Genomic DNA, 20,586 nt, shown 5'->3' with positions numbered 1-20,586 from the left:
ATCTATCTATCTATCTATCTATCTATCTATCTATCTATCTATCTATCCATCCATCCATCCATCCATCCATCTATCCCTGTGATGGCATATTACTCTGTGAATAACTTTTTTCATTTTGGGAATGACATAAGTAATATCTTACATTCATGGTATACAACTCACTTTCATGTACATAATTTAATCATCTCAATTATTCTCAGGTATGAGTGGTGGTATTTCCATTTTACAGTTGAAGACACAGGTCCAGGGAGTTAAGTATCTCAGGTACATGGATAGTAAGGATCTTCAGTGTGAGGAGTTAGGGCATACAGCCTGAGTCTGTTGTTTCTAAATCCAATGCTATTTCTATTTTACTGCAGAAACCCAATGTAAAAATGGCACTCAGGCAGGCCAATTATAACATGATGGGTAACTGAGTTATTTTATTCCCTGTTTTTTGGCGTGGGCATATAACTGCCTCCATTCTAGTCTTTCCTAGGGGAACTAATAGTTACCAGGCGTCAGGGGTACTTAGGAAGTTTTCCAGCATATTTCAGAGGATGTATCAACTGAGTGATATTGGATATTGGATTATCATGAATTCTCTAATCAGATCAGGGCCTGATAATATGTGGATGAAGTTGATAAGAACAATATGCTTTATTTTGAACTAAATGTCCAAACTCGGTGCAGCTGAAGAGTGAATGACCAATCTTTGCTTAATGCTAGCTGAAGAATGTTTCATTAGAAAAGTTCAGTCTCAGGAGGGAAAAGGTGATCTACTGAGCTGTTTGTTGCAAGGTAGAAAAATACGTGGCCCTTCTGAACACTTCCACTATCAAAAGGCAGTAACAATAAAGCTTGTTGCTGTTCACTGGGCTCTAATTGAGTTATGAAAGGAAAGATTCTATAAAGATGGATGTATAATGCTTCAAAGATATTTTAACAAGTTATATCTTAAGGTTCTAAGAATATTTTGTAAAATGGTTTATACCTTTGAACTTTAGAATAGACTGACTTTGTCTTCGCTGACCTTTGGGTAGCATTTCTCTCTGCTATAGTTTATTATTAAAGATAAATTGTTCTGTTTTTTTTCCCCCCAGAGCTATTACTTTTTTCCTCTTTACTTCTCTAAAGGAATAATCACATTTCCCTCAGGATATAGGAGAACTGTTCAAGGTGAATTTTCTTCATAGGTTTAGATATCATTACATTGTTTATATAAAGTGCAACTTTATGATAATGAGCTGTGGTCCATGGGGACCACGACTTAGACCAAAACTCATCAGGCTTTTTCTTAAGCATATTCTCTTCTCTGATGCCATGTTGAAAAGCTTGTAACAGTTTTTGAAAACTCTCTTCTGGGAATATAATATAGTAGGAAGAACTTTAAACTAAAATGGAGACCTGTATTCTGGCCCTGCCCTAATATGAGACTTCAGACAAGTCATTCAGACAAGCCTTGTGTTTTGCCATCTGTACAATGGAGCATTGGATGACACGATCTTTGAAGTATCTTCTAATTTTATCAGTTTTTATCAAAATGTAGGATATGGATTCTATGCTTTTAGACTCTATACCATTTTTTATTGTTAAATTTATTTTACTAAAACCCCCTACATTATTGAAAATTTAGGAGATAGAGTGGAAATATAGAATGGGAAGAGTCACTTACATGTTTACCATTGTGTTTTAACCACTGCTATCATTTTAATGTATTTCCAGCCGTTTTCATGATGCATATTTTAATAGAGTTATAAGCATAAACTATATATATGTAATTTGGCATCCTCTGGCACAATTTTAGAAGGTCCCCAGTGATAGCAAATTTTCATGTTTTGTAAATGGATTAGAGTTTTGGAACCAATCAAAGGTCATTCACACCCAATCTCATGACTAGGATGGTAATCATCTTGTCTAGTTTTATTTTGGGTCCAATAGGAAGTGTGACAGCAAACTGATGTTTTTTATGATTTACAAAACTGGTTCTGACATTAATTTCAAATGTATTTTTAGAAAAATTTTGAGTAAAGCTTTAGCATTATTGGAATAAATGCCTAGCTTCTCAATGCACAATATATATATATATATTCTGTGATGTTTTTAACAATAAATACAAACATTTTGAGTTCTTTATAGTTACTCATCTCATATTTTGTCTGAGCCAAGATGGAATAAATTCTAAAACCATATATAATATATATTATAATATATATGTAATACATAATATAATGCTTTTAAAGTAATTCCAGTTAAGAGGACTCCCACAAACCCCCAGTCTAATGCCTATAATATTATAGTGAATTTCCAACTGCCCTAACCCTATCATATAACACATGCACAAGACATTTTATCTCCAAACCTCAAAATTACCTCAGTTTTGGCTCCATAACTTGCCCAAGGTCATATAGGTAGTAATTGCAGAGATGGGATGGCACCTAGCTCTTTTTTACTACGAAAAGCTACTCTTTCAGTTATCCATGTAGGTAAAGTGAAGAGATTAATGCATAGCTTTATTATTATTATTATTATTATTATTATTATTATTGCCTGTTTCTGCAATTGCAGACTACCCAGGTAATACCCAGATGACTGGGTACTTATTTAGATCCATATACCTGGGGTAGATTTAGATGCAATCCAAGGGAATCACAAGGAAGATCAGAGGGAAAAGAAAAACAAAGAGGATGAAAATGCTCTTGAGAGAAGGATGAGTGCCCTTGTGTCAGGGAGGAAGCACTATTCTTAGACTCTTTGTTCTTTGGGAAGGCTTTGCCTCTGTAAATTTCATGAGGATTAAGAATCAAACAATCCCCTGAAACTGTAGGCTATCCAAATGCCATACTCACGGAATTATTCAACTCCCTTTCAATTTTACCAATTTAGAACCAATTCTACCTGGAATTAAAACTTTCATTTCTTTCTTATTGTCTATTTCTGAGACATAACATTGAAATTGAACATGGGCAAACATTAGTTCAAAGCAGAGTGAATAAAAATAAACTTTTAATCGAAAATTAAATATTTTATTTAAGTATGTTTCCCCAACATGTTATTAAGATCATTTTCACTTAAGACATAACATACCTCAAAGGATCAGCATGATGGAGGAATTAGCGCTTCTGAGTAGTATATTGGTGTAACATTTAAAAAGAAACATGTCTTAGCCAGCTTATGGTAGACTTTGGGCTGTATTGAGTGACCAGTCTTAAAGGGTTCTCAGTTTTCTATGTAGTTAGCTTGGAAAAAGGTAAAGAAAGCTGCTCTAAACAGTGGTTAAATAACTTGAAGAGATCCCCATTACCTATCAAAAGGATACATAAAAAGGATTTATTTTGGCTTTATACTGAACTTCTGTTGTTTCTAAAATTGGACTGCTTATAGAGATGTGAGGTAATAGTCCTATTTGGGCTATCAGTTAATATGGTTTATATTATATTTTTAATTTATATAAATATAAAATATTAATATTTATTTTAATGAAATATACTTTAAAGATTTTTTTAAACAAGAAAAGATTGCTAAAGATAGAATAAAATGGTATGGATTTTAATGTAAAAGAAGTAAAAGGAACTCTAAACAGAATATTCCAAAGAGGTATCATTTAAAGTTGTCACATGGATTATTAGATCAAAGAGTGGGTTTCATAAACTTACTTCCTAGCTTGTGAAGGTAGTACTTGCTTTTATTTGCCTTAAACTTCATGTTCAGGCTCTAGCAGATGCTCCCTAGATTTGGTATTTGCCCGAAACATATTCATATTGACTTTGATCACTCACCTTCTGCACTTCCATCTTTGCTGAGTAAAGGATTATAGTTTTTGTAGTCTATTCTTATGTAATAATGAATATTTAGTGAATGTTTACTATGTTCTAGGTTGTTGTGTAAGCTTATATTTAGTTTAGTTATATTTCCTCCTGTACATAGGCACAGAGTTCTATAAGCTGTCTCCGTCTCCGTTTCTCTGTCACCCACATGCCGCAGTGTGTCCACCAAGTACGGGTCTAGGGTCTAGAGGAGCACAGCTGGTGGGGATAAGGGAGCTCCCTTAAGTTTATTCTTTACCCCATTACCTCTAGCTCCTTTGATCTCAGATAATATTCCACCTCTGATGACGCCTTCTAACCCCTTCCCCTGAATCCTCATCCTATTCCCCAATTCAGAAACTAGGTCTTATCTCCAAAGGTAAAATGCTCTGGACAACTAGAGTGTGATTTTTTTTTTTTTTAATATTTTATTTATTTATTTATTTATTTGAGAGAGAGAGAGAGAGAAACAGCATGAGAGGGGATAGGGTCAGAGGGAGAAGCAGGCTCTCTGCCGAGCCGGGAGCCCGATGTGGGACTCGATCCCAGGACTCCAGGATCATGACCTGAGCCGAAGGCAGTCGCTTAACCAACTGAGCCACCCAGGCGCCCCATAGAGTGTGATTTTTATTCCTTCTATGATGTAGAATTAATTTCACTTCATTCCTCTATGTTCAAAGAATCATCATTAGCCTCCTTTCCTATAGAATCTAAATGGATGTGAAAGAAGATAGGATTAGAGGAAGAGGGTATAGCAACAGCATTTTCTCATATGAGTGCTACACAGTTAAGATGACAGCAAAATGTCTCAGGTTGTCTAACAGAGGTATGTATTGATGATGGGGTGGGGAGAAAGTCTGTGTGACTTCTGTGATCATGAGTAGGTCAAGGAGAAAGCCGAGATCCTTGCTGGAAGAAGCCTCAGGTGGTGGTGGCTCTAGAAGAAATTGCCAGATCAACATAGATAGTTACAGACAGAAAAAGGGCCCAGCCAGGGTATCAGCAAGAGGCTCTACCTTCTACCACCACCTGCTCATCCTCTCCACGGAGACTCCAGCCCTGAGGCTCTTCTAGTCTTCATCTTGCTAAAGACCCTTCTGCTGACCAAACGAACCACTGTTTTGACTTGAGGAGGGGGTAATGGGGTGATGGGGCTGGGGTGGGCCAGTGTCCTGCCAATTCACCCATCATGTTCTAGGCTGAGACTCAGAGCATGCACCCTACATGCATCATTGCATCATACATGATGATTAGGTCCTGTAGTACCATTCTATGAGCTCATGGACATCCTAGACAAAATGCTTAGGCTTCAGAGTCTAATTATTGCACTGTGGGCAAGTATTTATAACATTAATTTACAACCTCCAAAAGGTTGCTGAAAGTCTAAACTGATTTTTTTTTTTAAAGCAATTCAGTAGATTCTGTTTATTTTGTAGCATACTTCCTCCATAGTAACAACAGGTGTTTGATGTTTTTTGTTTTGTTTTGTTTTTTTGTCAAAATTCCAGTGCCCTTGGGAGGAAAGCACCACTTAAGGCTATTTAAATAGAACGGTTCTTCTGAAGCAACCATATTATGGCAGTTAAGCTCAAACAAAGACGTGTAAAATTATATCATACAGCAATTGAGAACATTCTTGGAGGTTGGCATTAGAGAGAGCAAGCTCTGCAGGGTCCAGGCTGTGTAGTCTTTTTTTTAAAGATTTAGAGAGAGAGCACAAGCGGGGGGTGGGGATGGGGGCTGGGGGGGAGGGGAGAGGGAGAGAATCTTTCAAGCAGACCTCCCTTGCTAATTGAGGAGCCTGACTCGGGGCTCAATCCCACAATCCATGAAATCATGACCTGACCTGAAACCAAGAGTCAGACACTTAACCAACTGAGCCACCCAGGTGCCCCCAGGCTGTGTAATCTTAAGTAATTAGTTATCATCTGAGCTTTAGTTTTCTTATCAGTAAAGCCAATTTATAGTCCTGACTTGGTAGGGTTTTTGTGAAGACTAAATGAAACCATCTCTGTTTAATTTAGAACAATGCTTGGTCTTCTATAATTGTTTTATGATAAATAGCTAATAAATAAATATATAAATAAATAATAACACTCCAGCACATTGTGGAATGCTTCAGTAAACTGTTTTCAAGATTATATTAATCCTTATTAGTTGACAAAATGGGGGGAATTATTACAACTCAATGCTCATCAAAGAACTATGGGGAAATGGGAAGCATTTGCAGACTTCTCTGAAGCCAGTTTCTGTGGCTGTAAACAAATTCCAGGGAAATTGTTTTTTATTGCTGATGTCCTAATTTGGATGAGACTATGCTAGACCTTGAGCAGAGAAATGACAGAATTAGTTTATAGGCACTTAAAAAAATGAATCGAGCCAGCACTATTTCTATCTCATTTTGTTGCCAGTTATTTTCAGTACTCAAGACCAGGGTCAATTCCTAGCAGCTGAAGATTTAGCAGCAGCATGGGCATCCATCAATCACACATGTGATATTGTGATTTATAAGAAATATATATTTGGGGCGCCTGGATGGCTCAGTTGGTTAAGCGACTGCCTTCGTCTCAGGTCATGATCCTGGAGTCCTGTGATTGAGTCTGCATCGGGCTCCCTGCTCGGCAGGGAGTCTGCTTCTCCCTCTGACCCTCCTCCCTCTCATGCTCTCTGTCTCTCATTCTCTCTGTCTCAAATAAATAAATAAAATCTTAAAAAAAAAAAAAAGAAATATATATTTGGTCATTCAGATGACCAAAATATATTTCTCATATATATTTGGTCTTCAACTGCAGTTACTGACTTAGGCTTCCTAAACCCCTGGAATTTCCTAAGTATTGAGAGTGATGAAGGCATCTTTTGTTATGTTAACAAGGTGACTTTTGGACCCCACCTAAGAACCAACCCTGTAATTAGAGGGTTAGAACTTTCAGTCTCACCCCTGACCTCTAGGAAGGAGAGAGGGACTGAAGGTTGAATCCATTGCCAGTGGTCAATGATTTAGTCAATCATGCCTATGTAATGAAGCTTCCATCAAACCCAAAAGGACCCTTCTGGAGAGTTCCTAGCTTGGTGAACACGTGGAGGTGCAAGGACAGTGGAAGCTCCACGCCCTATCCTCATACCTTGCCCCATAAATCTCTTCCATCTGGCTATTATGTCATTTTATAAATATATAATTATATATGTATTTATATATTATATTTATTTATATTTATATATATTTTACATACAAATATATATATCTTTTCCCATAAACCAGTAATCTAGTAAGTAAAATGTTTCTCTGTGTTCTGTGAGCCACTCTAGCAAATTAATTGAACCCAAGGAGGAGGTTGTGGGAACCTCTGATAGACAGCCAGTTGGCCAGAAGTTAGGGTAACAACCTGGGCTTATGACTGGTGTCTGAAACCCAGGGAAGGGTCTATTGGAACCCCCAATCTATAGCTAGTTATTCAGAAGCACAGGCTTGCAACTGGCATCTGAAGTGGGGCGTGGGAGAGCAGTCTTATAGGCCTGAGCCCTTAACCTGTGAAAGTTGATGCTATTTCCAGGTAAATACTGTCAGAATTGAATTGATTCCTTGGACACCCTGCTAGTGTCTGAGCATTGCTTTTGCTGGTGTGGGGACCCCCCGTCCCCTGACCCCCCATGCATATACATTGGAATTGGGCTCAGAACCTATTTAGTTTAGTGTCAGTGAAGTGGGATTTGCTAGAATGACCCCGGCTCACAGAAACATTTGGTTTGGGAAAAGAAAAGGTGAAAGGACAGGGGATCAGGAACCTTTGATTTCTGGGTGGCCATGTGGTCACCCATGGTATGGAGCAGCAGCTGTGCTGTGGTCAGCTACTAAAGGTAAAAGTTACTAAAGGTAAAAGTTACCACCAGGAATTTAGAGATGGATCCAAGTCCTGTGGTTGATTCACTTGATGCATAAGGAAATGCAAAGTATAAGAAAAAGGCAAAATTTTCTACCCCTTGATTATTGTTAACTGTAAAAGCTAAACTAAAAGTAAATGAGGATGCCTGATCAGACCTTGATGTCTCAGATTTCAGTGAGTCTGAGCATCGACTGCTAGCCTCAGAGCTGCCCAGCAAGGGGAGAACTATGCAGGGGTAACAGAAAGTACTTCTAAGACCTTTGGTTACCAAGAAGGTCGTCAATAGGGAGGAACAGCAAAACCAAGAAACCAGTGAAACCAGAGGGTATAGTGTGAAAGAACGGTTTCATTTTGTGGATTGGTATCAGCAGCTTCCGGAGGAACCTTTCCTGAGGGGATGGATTGTGAGGGTGATTTGGAGGCTGTGTCTTGTTTTGAATGCTGCAGAGTGAAAGAGCATGTTTGGGTTGATAATGGGACATACAGCTAGCTCACTATGGAAAAATTACAGATGGCTATATGCCCAATTTTCCCTATAAATAACAAGTGGAACATCCCAGATGAAGCCGTTGATAATGTTTTATATGTAAGCCATGTGGGATTGGCTTTATGAAGATTAGGATATTCACCCACTGAATACGTCCATTACGCATGTCATGATAAATGCTGTGGTTAAGGGGGCCCTCATGAGCACCCCATATAACCTTATTGTTGCAAAATGGAAAAACAGGGAATCTTTATCAAATGTGCTGAGCTTCCTTCCCCTCCTGGGTCTTACAGATGCTAATAAAAACATTAGGTTAATTAATAAGAAAATGGGAAGAGGCCAAGGAGAGAGTCAAGGGACTGTTTCCAAGAAGGTGAATGAAAATTTCTAGAAGATTATTAAGAAATACATTAACAAAGCAAATATTGAAAGGGGCAAAACAAAGGAATCAAGGAAAAGTGGTGGGACTTGTCCCAGTAGGGTGGAAATCTTTATGGTTATTAGGCAATGGGATGAATAAAGCAGAAATAGATGGAGTTAAACGTTTCAATGCAGCGTTACCTAAGGTCAGTGGACGTGTGGGACCCACTATTGGTCACCCAACATTAAAGGACCCCAAACACATCCGCTCTATTTACCCCTGTCTGGAGAAATTTTAAAGACTGGAAGGTAGAGATTACTATGAGGAAGTGGACCAGCAACCACTTGGGGCAGTGGTTAGGCAGATGAATCAAATTTAAGGTTGACAGAGGGGAGAGGGTCCCTTGGGTCGATCCCTCACTGAGGACCTTATGTGCAAGAGTGGATAAATTGGGCAGTGGGTGGAGAAGAGTAGTTTCCAGGGCAGTGGCCAATGGCCTGGTGATATGGTCAGATTAGAAAGGCAATAGAAACCTGGGTACTAAAGATGTGCCCATATAAGACATAACCCTGTGGAAATCACTATGAAAATTTGAAAGGTGCGTTAAAGTAGAAGCATATAAGAAGAATGCTCTTCCAAGTTTGGAAGGTGATTGAAATAAGTAGATATCCCAGTGTGCTCCTTTGAGATGGCAGCCTGGGTCCATGAAATGAGTAGACAGGGGGGTCTGCAGCAGTGCAAAGATGGGCTGAATCCAGACACATTCTTTGTGCACCCTCTGAAGCACAAAATGCCAATAAGAGCTGTTCTACCTGCTATCAAGAGAGACGGAGACCGCAGAGGGCTATGTGGCAGATTCCCTGGTGGGAAGGTCCTGAACATAGCTGGCAAGTGAGACTGATGCTGGTAGCCTTCGGGGGCTACAAATGGGTCCTGACAGGAGTATTCACTGCCTCTGGACTGGGCTTTGCTTCTCTGGTATTAGATGGCAAATGCTCAAAATACTATAAAAGAACAGCTGCAGAAGATAAGTGCACGGATTTGGATTACTGACCATTTCTTCAGACCAAGGAGCACATTTTGCTGCCCATGGGCATAGAGATAAGTTTGATAAAGAATTGGAGTGGGTGATTGAAACACTGGTTATTGAAAATGGGGGAAGAAAAAGGCACGGAGAGCTGGCTCACCAGCCATCATGAGTGTTTGCTCACCCTCCACATGCGGAGTCCTGAGGGGTGGCCCCACTCGGTAGCTTCCTGTTTTCTGGTGGATCTGGGCAAGAGTGGGAGGGGAAGCTGTTGGTATTCTTTCTCCCTCACATTGCCTCGACTTCTGTTTTGTTTCCCAGCCCTCCCACCCCCCACCCCCACTAGATGCAGGGGTCCCAGGACCAAGGCTGCAGCTACAAGGGCTGGAAGCAGGGAGAATGGCTAAGCCAGAAACTGACCATGTCTTTAACCTTTCTGCCACAATTCCTGAGAGCCTGGTGGGATAGGGTGTACCTTCACCCCCTCTGTCAAGTTGGGATTAGTAGTGAATTCAGCTCTATTGCTTCTGGTAAAAATAGCTCACTAGTTGTGCACCTAGTATGGCCTTCACTGTCTGATCTGGAATGGGCTGAGGGAGAGGCGCTTGCTGGTATTGCTGCCTGCGATCTAGACCAGCACAATGGACTGGGTAGTTACCAACGACTGAATGAGAGTCTAGTAATAGGCCAGTGTCTTTGGACTGCCATGATTGTTTTGCCATAAGGGGGATATGTGTGTGAAGACCAGGAAGTGGGCTGTGATATTGTGGTTTATAAAAAATATATATTTGGTTTTCGTCCATGGTTTCTGGCTCACAGCTCCCAAAAGCCCGGGAAATTCCTAAGTACAGAGAGTGATAAAGGTGCCTTTTGTTATGTTAATGAGGTATATTTTGGACACCATCTGAGCATGGCTGCTGGTTGCCAAGGGAACAAATCATGTGATTAGAGGGTGGGAACTTTTAGTCCCACCCCCTGGCCTCCAGAGAAAGGAAAAAGGAGAGGGGCTGGAGGCTGAATCAGTTGCCAGTGGTCAATGACGTAATCACTAATGCTTAGGTGATGAAGCCTCCCCAAGCAAAAAAGATGGGATTTGGAGAGCTGGGAGAGTGATGTGTCTGCAGAGGGCATGGAAGCTCTGCTCCCTTTCCTCATACCTTGCCCCATGCATCTCTTCCCTCTGACTGTTCCTGAGTGATATCCTTTTATAATAAACTAGTAATCTAATCATTGATTAGATTATTTTGAAGTAGCAATCTAAATTTTAATGCAGTTTCTGCTGCAGGCCTAGAAAAGTTATTTATTTACACCCAAGACAATTTTTTTATAAACAAGATTCTTGATGAACTTATTCTTTTAGTCAAGTTATTGTTTGGAAATGTGAAAAACATTTTTTGACTATTTTCTAGGACGAGAAATTTTCAAGGTGGGACAAAGTAACTTGAATTTAAAATGTCCTAGTTTCTGTTTTGTTTTGTTTTTAAAGGTTTATTTATTTATCTTAGAGAAAGAGAGAGAGAATGTGTGAGCCTGAGGCAGGGGGTGGGGTTGAGAGGCGGAGAGAGAGGGAAAGAGAAACTTAAGCAGACTCCATGCAGAGCTTGGAGCCTGTTGGGGGACTCGATCTCACAACCCTGAGACCATGACCTAAGCTGAAACCAAGAGTCCGCCTGCTTAACTGACTGAACTACCCAGGCACCCCAGGGGCTCAGGTCATGGTCTCAGGGTCATGAGATCGAGCTCTGAGTCAGGCTCTGAGCTCAGCATGGGGTCTGCTTGGGATTCTCTCTCTCCCTCTCCCTCTGCCCCTCTCCTGCTCGAGCACTTCCTCTTTCTCTCTCTCTCTAACAAATAAATCTTAAAAAAATAAGATAAATAAAAATAAAATAAAATTTCTTAGTTTAATATAATTAACATGATCTATGTAGGTTTTCTAACTAAAGGTTCAGTCCTGGCACTAGGGTGAACAAATAATTATTACAACAGTAAAGAGTATAGAAGCGGATGTACATACACATAGATGAAAGAATTTAGTATGTGAAAATTGATCAACTTTCTGAAAAAATAGCATTGCATCCTATAGTAAAACAAATTCTTAGTGAAAGAAAGAAATGTAAAAAAAAAAAGAGAGAAACTACAAGTAAAAGAAAATATGACAATTTTTCTGACCTGGGGATAAATGTCTTTCTAAGTATAAAACCAAAAGGAGAATCACAAAAAAAAATATTTATAAATTCACTTAAAAATATGTAAACTTCAATGTGATAAACACACAAAATACAAAAGCAAACAGCAAGCTATGAAAAAGTATATGATATAAAAATTATATTAGGAAAAGGGTTAATATCCTTATGTGAGAAAAAAGAAGTCTTGGGAATCAATAAGAAAAAGACAAATCCCCTCCTGTCAGAACATGGGCAAAAAAAGCACAAAAGCAAAACCACAAATTTCAATAAAATGAAATGTTCAACCTCACAAATAATAAGATAAATACACATTTTATAAAATGAAGTTCCATTTTAAAGAAATTAGCAAAAATATTATGTTATTATTCATGGTTTTCTGGAATGGAAACTATCCCACATTCTGGAGGTTTAAGTTGGCACACCCTTTGTGAAGTGCATCTTTATCAAAAAATGATCAGAGAAGTTTGCAAAGGTTTTATGCAAGTATGGGCACAACATTGCTTGGAATAAAAAATAAAAAAAAGTCCAAAGAGATTAATAATTTTAAAAATTATGATACATTTCAACTGGGTATTTACTATGTATAAAACACAGTGTTAGGTACTTACATCATTTACAAAATCATGCTACCATTAAAAATCATGTTTTTGAAGAGTATTTAATAATATGGGAAAATGTGCAGAATAAAATATTATATGAGGAAGAAGAAAAAAACCTCAAACTGTATCTATAGCAAGCCCTAAAACCCTGAAAGGAAATAAACCAGATGCTGTGGGGATCTCTGGGTGATGAAGATGTAGGTGATTTTACTTTTTTCTTCTTTTTTTTCTTGCGTTTTATCAATCTAGGTAAAAATACTATGTTAAAGTAATTTAATCGGTATTATAGAAAAATATTAATGCCGTTGTAAAATGGAATGCCAATATAAAAAATGACTATGTTTATACCTACTTGAGTTAAATCATAATAATTATAAAAAACTTATGCTGACCTGTTCTATGAATTTTTTTCTTTAAACAAATACGTGCTGAGAACCTCTGTGTTCTTGCCAGGTCCTGCTGTAGGTCTTAAGGATACTGCGATGGTGCAGTGAACAGGAGAGAAAATCAGGAGCATTTCAGCGGGGCCAGGGGCCTGCATGGCAAAGGGAGAGTTAATGTTCTAGCTCTCTCTCTCTGGGAAGAAATGCTAGCAGTGTGTGTCGGTGTGGGTGTGGGTGTGGTGGGAGGAGAGGATGCTGTTTCTGCGCAATCCTGTGAGCATGCAGTTGGAAACCTAACCCTTAACTTTGACATTCTCTGAGGTGAGCACGTTCAACCAACTGAACTAGCCAAGCTGGAGACAGACTGGGAACTTCTGCGGGCACTTTTGTTGTATAGGGCATGAATCATCATTGATATCCTGACTTTAAGGGACTGGGATACCAATGAAAGGTCTATGCTCAGGGTTCTGGGTGATATACATGGCTGAGGGGATGGAAGAGAGAGGCTTGGCCTGGCCAATCTTATTTTCAGAAACCAGTAACTGAGCTTAATGTTTAATAACTGAATTTACGATTATCTGATGCCTGAGGTCACTTTACATAGGATGCAGGACTTATTTATTTTTGGTTCATAAACATCAGTTAGTTTCCTTACTAGAATAAGGCTGAAAAAGGAAGGGGGTGGGGGGAAGAGAATAGTCCTTAATGTCATTTGTTTACCATCCATCTACCTTTAAAAAAATTACAATTTTAGAATAAAACTGAAAGAAAGTTTTTTAAAGTATAAAATGGCAAGCATTAGGAGTGCCTTGTCTTAGGAGTACACACCAAGTGCATATATGCAAAAACTTGGAACAGTTTACTAACAAGCTGCCAGCCGTATCGTAGCCAAAGAGTTTCTGGAGATAGTCTTTGTAATAATAATTGCTGGGTACCAATTTAAAGATGCCCTGCTGCCCATGAACTACCAAGAATAAACCACACGCAGGCCAGTTCCTTAAGGTAGGGCCCCGCAACACAGAAGTCTGTGCTCGGCAACCAGCTGAGATGGACAGAATTGTTTGCTGAGCTGTTTTAAAGACAGCCACATACATGGGACACCACTATTTCGGAAGCTTATAGGGGAGATTTCCAGCCACTTACATTCACTGATGATCTCCAGGGAGGGTAGGAAGTACTCGTCACAAACAATAGACACGGCCATGAACATGTAAAGGATAATTAGGAAGTAGAGGACAATGCCTCCATCCCAGCGCTCCTGTTTCGTGAAAAACCCTTCAGGAAATTCCAGTGATGGAGACGAAACACATTGAGTGCTATTTCCTGGTAAGGAAAAGAAGGTGAAAATCTGAAGTATGCTGGTGTAGCTGGTTCCAAGCCCACAAAAAGAGATTCCTTAAGAAAACTCCACGTGTGCCGTAACTGGGCGGAATTTTAAGAACCCTGGTGAAAATGTATAAAGCACTTTTGAATACGATGTAGAGCTTTGTAGAGCTTAAAAAAAAAAATCTTTGGGGCCTGAAAGAGGAGCTTTAATGAAATAAGCTGATGAGAGTGAAAAAATTAAAAAAAAAAATCATGAAATCACTCTTCCTTGTCTCCTTTATTTCTAAAAGGGAATTCTGAACCCCTCTTCCTTCTCAAAGAGAAACCGTATCTCTGATGAGAAAGATTCCTAATATCTGTACAATTTCATTTTCCCATTTCAGAGCCCAAGCTGCCCACAGGCCTGCGAAGAATCCTCCACTGTTGCAGAGAGAATTTCTAAAATGAAAGAAGATTTTTTTTTTTCATGATAAGTCTCCAACAATAAAAAACTGGAGACTCGCCTGCTTCATGAAGTCTGTGAATTCTTTCTGAACTATCTTTGAGAACTTATGAGGGATCAAAAGTGTTTGATATTCTTCCAAATGCTAATAGTCAGAGGAGGAAGCATAAGCCGAAGTGAGTCAAGGGAGAATTTTCCTCTCCCTTTGTCCCTTCATCCATACGTGGCATCAGCGGCAGGGACGGCTGACCCCAGTGTCCACCTACCTGTGGCCCTTGGGAGACGCTGGGGCAGGGAGGCGCCTGGGGGAGGCAAGCGTGCGGTAGCCCAGAGGATGCCGAGGAGCAGAGCCCTTCTTGCCCACCGTTGGCCCCCTTCGGTCTGCATTTCTGCTGTGCTCTTACTGCGGAGCGCTGCTTGGGGAAGGGGGAAAGGAAGGAATAAGCTGGATCATGTGAGGAGTCTCCTTCCTGCTCACTGCGCTGCCCAGGACACATCTCAGGAAGGCCTGTGCAGGAGGGAGGGTGAAAGGAGCCAGGCAAGCTTTTCTGATCAGGAGCCCCAAGCTCCAGAGAGGCTGGAGGAGGTGGGGAGGAGAGCAGATGACTCCTGTGTGCAGCTGCAGTAGTCCCTGAGGGCAAGTCCAGGCGGCTTGCTCTCTAAGGCATGTTTTGATTTACTGGTCTTCACAGTGGCTCTGATTTTGACTTTCTCTAGATTTGGAATGACCTGAGTTTGCAACTGCTTCCGTCTCCAGTCCTCACTTCTAGAAGTTGCTGGGGCTGGTGTATGTGAATTCTTTGACTAGGTAGGCACGTTTTTATATTTCTTTGGGTCTCTTCTCCTCCTCTCCAGTTAGGGCTAGAGACAGAAAGCTAACTTGGGAGGCAATGATCTAGTGGAGAAGTGACGGGGGCTTGAACCAGAGCTGGAGCAATGGGGGTGGAGAGAAGCGGAGAGCTTCAAGAACTATTATGGAGACATGATGGATGCTATTTGATCATGGATTAGCTGTGCTCTCTGCCAGAGGTTTTGAAATGCAAATCCAACAAGCCAAGGGGGTTCAGACACAGACTACTATCTTCCCTATCCTAGCATTTAGTGCACTTGCCAAGGCGTTAAGAGCTTGGGACAATGCAGTAACATGTGCCTAATAGCACAGACCATATAGTTGGAGTCCTAGCTCTGCTACTTCCTAGCTCTGTGTCCTTGGGCACGTTATTTAACCTCTCTGCTCCTCAGTTCTACTATCTGTAGAAAGGGAAGGGAAGAGCCACCTGACCTCTGTGTGGAGGATGACATAAATGAATGTATGTAATCAGCTTAGAGAAGCCTCTGCCACGTGGTCAATGTTACCTGTTTATCATCTGTCTATATTATTATTGATGTGTTACTCTGGATTAAGATAAAAGCTTCTTGGCCACTGGATTTCTTTTTTTTTAAGGTTTGCAACTCTTGTGGTTCCTTGGCTTTGCAGAAAAAGCATAAAAATTGATGTGCTCGCCAAGTTTTAGATTTAGAAACTGGGTTTTTCTGGTGGAAAGGAGTAAGTTGCTTCTGGATGTTTATGATCCTGGGTTGGTAAAAATTCTCAAAACACCCCTTTGTCTTGCTGGGAATTGGTAGCCATTATAAACCTCTCTGAAACTGTCATTTCTAGGAACTGTCTATCCAGATGTGTGGTGTGGTTGTGAGGTTGGGATGATGAGTCACCAAAGTGTAGCCCAGAGCAGAGCAGATTCTCAGCGAGCCGCGTCTGGGCTGCCGACCCCCACAGAAGGCGGCGCCCTGGACCGCGGGACTGTGGCCCCGGTGCCAGCAGTGGTCAAGGCCAGGGGTAGAGGCCACTACTTCTGCACTGAGTGGATGTGTCGCATGAGCCTTTCCTCTCCAAAATGCAGTAGTTCAACCAATTAATAAAACTAAACATTATAAACAAACAAAATAGCACAAAAATTCAAACCCACAGTATTTCCAATCTGTCGAGTTTCCCACAGTCCTGATTTTGTTGAGTGTGTCGTACGGTATAGCTTGACATGTCCCTCCGTTTCCTCTGTTTTTGTTAATTGGCAGCTGGATGCAGAGGCTTGATCAGACTGGGTTCTGTCCCACTGGCAAGACCAAAGTGGGTGGGTGGTGTGACCTTTCTTCAGAAAGCGCATGAGGTCTGCTTGTCTTTTCTTTTGTGGTATTAGCAGCCATTCCTTCTTTAGAGGTCACAAAAGGGCCATGTTCTAATTCTATGATTTCTTTTTCACTTATTACTTGGAACATTTTACAGTGAGATGATTTCTAGCATCTACTCTTTGGATACCCAGGGGTACCCAGTTTATATGGAAAAGATAAGATATGTGCTTGATCCTTTCCCTCTACTGATCAGTTCTCAAGTTAATTGGTTCTCAATTTTCTTCCAAAAATAACCAACTAGATTTTAAAAATGATTATGAATCAATGTATTTAAATATATTTGATGGCTTCCAATTGCCATGATTATCCTTTTTGAATTTCAAATCATCTCGTCTTTAGCTGGTGGGAGCCTTACCTTTAGGTTGACTTCTGAGAGCCTTTGATATGACCTTAATAGTTTTTAATAGCTTTCTTATTACCTGATATAAAAGAGATGTTCCAGACTCATCCTACACATAAAACCAGTCATTTCTCCAAAATGTCTCTTTATTTATTTAAGTGGAAAGTACATCCATATCATCTAAGAATCTGGGTTGCTAGGGATGCTCACTGCTACTGGATTGCTCATTATTTGTAATCCCCCCTGCCCCGCCCCCCCGCCATATCTCTTCATAAAACACCTCATGAGTTCATACTTGTACTTCCCATTCAAGGGTCCTGGATGATAGAACTGGAATATCTAGTATTTCATAATTACTCATTTACTGTTCCTATATTACATATATGAGTCTCAAAATGATGACATTGATTCTACCACCACTGATACTAAGAAAAGTGAAAAATTTTTGCTTATGCTCTTTCCATTCTCTTTCTATTCCAAGAGCTATAGCCTATCTGCACTGCCTGAGCATATAGTCATTAAATGTCTCCCTTTAGCCCTCACTTAGTTTTGGTACAAATAACTACATTTTTAATGTTTGCCACCATTCTAAGGTTGATGTTTCTCTAGACATTTTGATACTTGAAACATATTTTCTAGTAGATCCCTTGGAAGAGCTCATGGGAACTGTGTTCCTTGAGTTCTTTCCTGTCTGTAAAAGATTTCTCAATGGTCTTTATACTTGAAAGTCAGCTGTGCTGGATATAAAATCACTGGCTCACATTTTTTTCCCTTGAGTATCTTAAATATGTTTCTCTGTTTTCTTATGGCATAAAGCATTGCTGTTGACAAGCTGATAATTATATAATTTTCCTCTCCTTAGACATTGCTTGCCCTTTTTTCCTAGATACCCAGAAGATTTTTTTTCCTGTTTCTTTAAATTTCAGTAATTTTACTAGAATATATCATAGTATTGGTCATTTTAAGTCAATATTCTTAGGTATAAGAATGTGCTCTTTCAATGTGTAGTTTCAAATCTCTTTATTTCAGGGAAGTTTTATTGAATTACAGTTTTCAGTATTTGTTCTGTTCCCTTTCTTTGGATTTATTCTTTCAGGAACTTCCACTATTTCTATGTTGGATATCTTTGGATATCTTCAATATTGTTACTTGGTCATAAATCTTTTTTATTTTTTTCATTGTTTTTGATTTTAAAATTTTTCATTTTTTCCTTTCTATTTAAGATATTATCTGTTGTGTTTATTGCTCCTGTGTTCTTTCTAATTTTATACTCAGTTTTTCAAAAATTTTTCTTTTATATGTAATATTTCCTGATGGCTACCACCTCATTTCTGAGATTTTTCTTTCTAATTCTAATTCTTCTTATCTTATATGATTTTCTTCATGTCTTTTAGATTCTAGTTATAGTTTGATCTGTTGTGTGGGCATGTCTTCCTAGCATGCTTCCCGTGTCTGAAGCAGTGCTATTCTCCCCTTATCCTTTTTTATTCTTATGGTAACTTTGTGTGGGATTTGACCTCCACATCTTTCTTTTTCTCATCTTTATGTGAAACTAATTTTTTCTGAACTTTAAGAAGAAGGTGTTGTTCAGCGTAGCTTCTCTCAATTTGCACTGATCACCCTTCTATTGTTTTCTCGTAGTGTTCAAAAATATCATGGCTTGCTCTCTGAAATTTACTGGCTCTGTCCTCCATGCCTACTTTTATTGGGACCTCCTCTTTCCTTATTTCCCTATCGTCGTTACCCTGGTTAGCTTTTATTCCATGACTAGAAGTTTCAATATGTAGTTTCAAATCTCTGTGTGTCAGCCCTATCCTGGAAGGGAACTCTGCTTGATTAGTTTTGATAGTTCGTATGTATCTGACCCTATTGTGACCCCTTGTACTCAACCACTGTTAGACCGAGCCAAACCTTTTTTTGGTTTTTAACTGCTGTTTGCAAATAGTCCTATCGTATTTCATCAAATTTTTGTTGTTATTTTGGGGTGTCCTGTTCTCAGGTTGGTCAGATTCCCGTGCCTTGCCTGTACTTTCTCCTGAATAGAAGCTGATACCATGTATATTTGGTGTCATGGGGGTGCTTCGTCCCCACTCATTTGTACTTGGGACTGGTGGTGATAACTCCGTACAACTTTCTGTTAAATGCTGTTAATGGGTCTTTGCTATCTAGTTGCTTTGTCTGTTTCTATGTGGAGATTTGGAAAGATTGAGAAACCATGCCACTCCTGCCTCCATCCTGAAAAACCTTTTCATCTTTAACCAAAGGAATCTATAGTTGTATTTTTTTTTAAAGATTTTATTTATTTATTCATGACAAAGAGAGAGAGAGAGAGAGGCAGAGGGAGAAGCAGGCTCCCAAGGAGCAGGGAGCCCGATGCGGGACTCGATCCCGGAACCCTGGGATCATGACCTGAGCCGAAGGCAGACGCTTAACCATCTGAGCCACCCAGGCGCCCTATAGTTGTATTTTTTTAACCAGAACTTTTTTTTAGTCCATTGAACATATGGTTTACTTGACAAAGATTCTATTTACATACAACCAGTAGGAAACTCATCTATTATGTAAAGTTGCATACAGCTAAACTGTTACTGAGGTTCATGCTACACAAATAAAACAAAACTGTGAACCTATTGGGTGTTTGATCTTGGGACGATGACTTCACTTCCTACGGCTTCCTCGTGCCCATTTGTAAAACGAAAGGGCTGGGCTAGATATGTTCTTAATTCTACTTATTAGCATTTGCTAGTAGTCAACATTATTAGACTCAGAGTGGTGGTTTGTATCAAAATGGAAATTAAAATAAACAAATAGAGAATCTCTGGAACAAGCTATCTCTTTAAATAGCCAAGTAAGTAACCCATTCAGATCGGTTATTAAAAAAAAAAAGCAAGCGGTGGTTATTGAACTGTGGTCAAGTTATAGATTGGTAGTCATCCTTTCTTTTAAGATGTGAAACTATCAGAATTACCTTCAGCTCTTCCTTCTCACTGACCAGCTTCAGTTTAACAGTCTTCATCGAGATACCTGGACCTCTGCTGAGTAAGACGTCGCCAGTTATGCTTGGGGATCAAAGCTAACAGTTCTGTGTTTACTAAACCTGAGATCTTCTTGTGCATCATGCAGTGCAATTCTCCTACCAGCCCTATAGGATAGCAGAGGAGTTCTCACTGGTTTCTCAGTAGAAGTACCTGGTGGCTTTTAAAATTACTGATGATTTGGCACTTACCCAGACCAATTGAACCAAAATTTCTGGGCATGGCTCAAGCATGGATATTTTAAACAATTTCCCAGCTGATGCCAGGACGGTTGAGAACTACCAAGATGGATGTTGCTATCCTTGCTTTATAGATGATAGATTGAACCAATTGCCTAAGATCTAAGGCTACATAGCTCTCACCTAAGTGGCGGAACCAGGTTGTAGGCAAAGGTCTGTCTAATGCCAAAGTACATGGCATCCTCACTTGCTAAGCTGAGCCAGTCCTCAGAAGGTGAATTTCATGAGGGCAAACCCATGCCTATCTCATTTCCTACTGCATTGCCTGTGTTCAACACAGTGCCAGGCACATGGTGGGTATCTAATAA

General features: G+C 39.8%; 1 protein-coding gene across 1 annotated transcript in view; it reads right to left on the bottom strand.

Moving 5' to 3' along the window:
• The window catches only part of SLC24A5 (solute carrier family 24 member 5), a 27,136-nt gene extending 12,156 nt beyond the window's left edge, over window positions 1-14,980 (bottom strand). Inside the window, exons 1-2 of the mRNA XM_034994903.1 lie at window positions 14,744-14,980; window positions 13,853-14,032 (exon numbers count right to left, since the gene is read on the bottom strand). Coding sequence (XP_034850794.1) covers window positions 13,853-14,032; window positions 14,744-14,864 — 301 coding nt within the window. The 5' untranslated portion in view covers window positions 14,865-14,980. The remainder of the gene's footprint in view (window positions 1-13,852; window positions 14,033-14,743) is intronic.
• Window positions 14,981-20,586: the final 5,606 nt, after the last annotated feature.

The sequence above is a fragment of the Mirounga leonina genome, unplaced genomic scaffold (assembly GCF_011800145.1).
Source record: "Mirounga leonina isolate KUSES-001 unplaced genomic scaffold, KU_Mleo_1.0 Mir_91, whole genome shotgun sequence".
Classification (NCBI taxonomy): domain Eukaryota; kingdom Metazoa; phylum Chordata; class Mammalia; order Carnivora; family Phocidae; genus Mirounga; species Mirounga leonina.
Note: the sequence above shows the minus strand (reverse complement) of the source record. Positions and strands in the feature narration are given on the sequence as shown.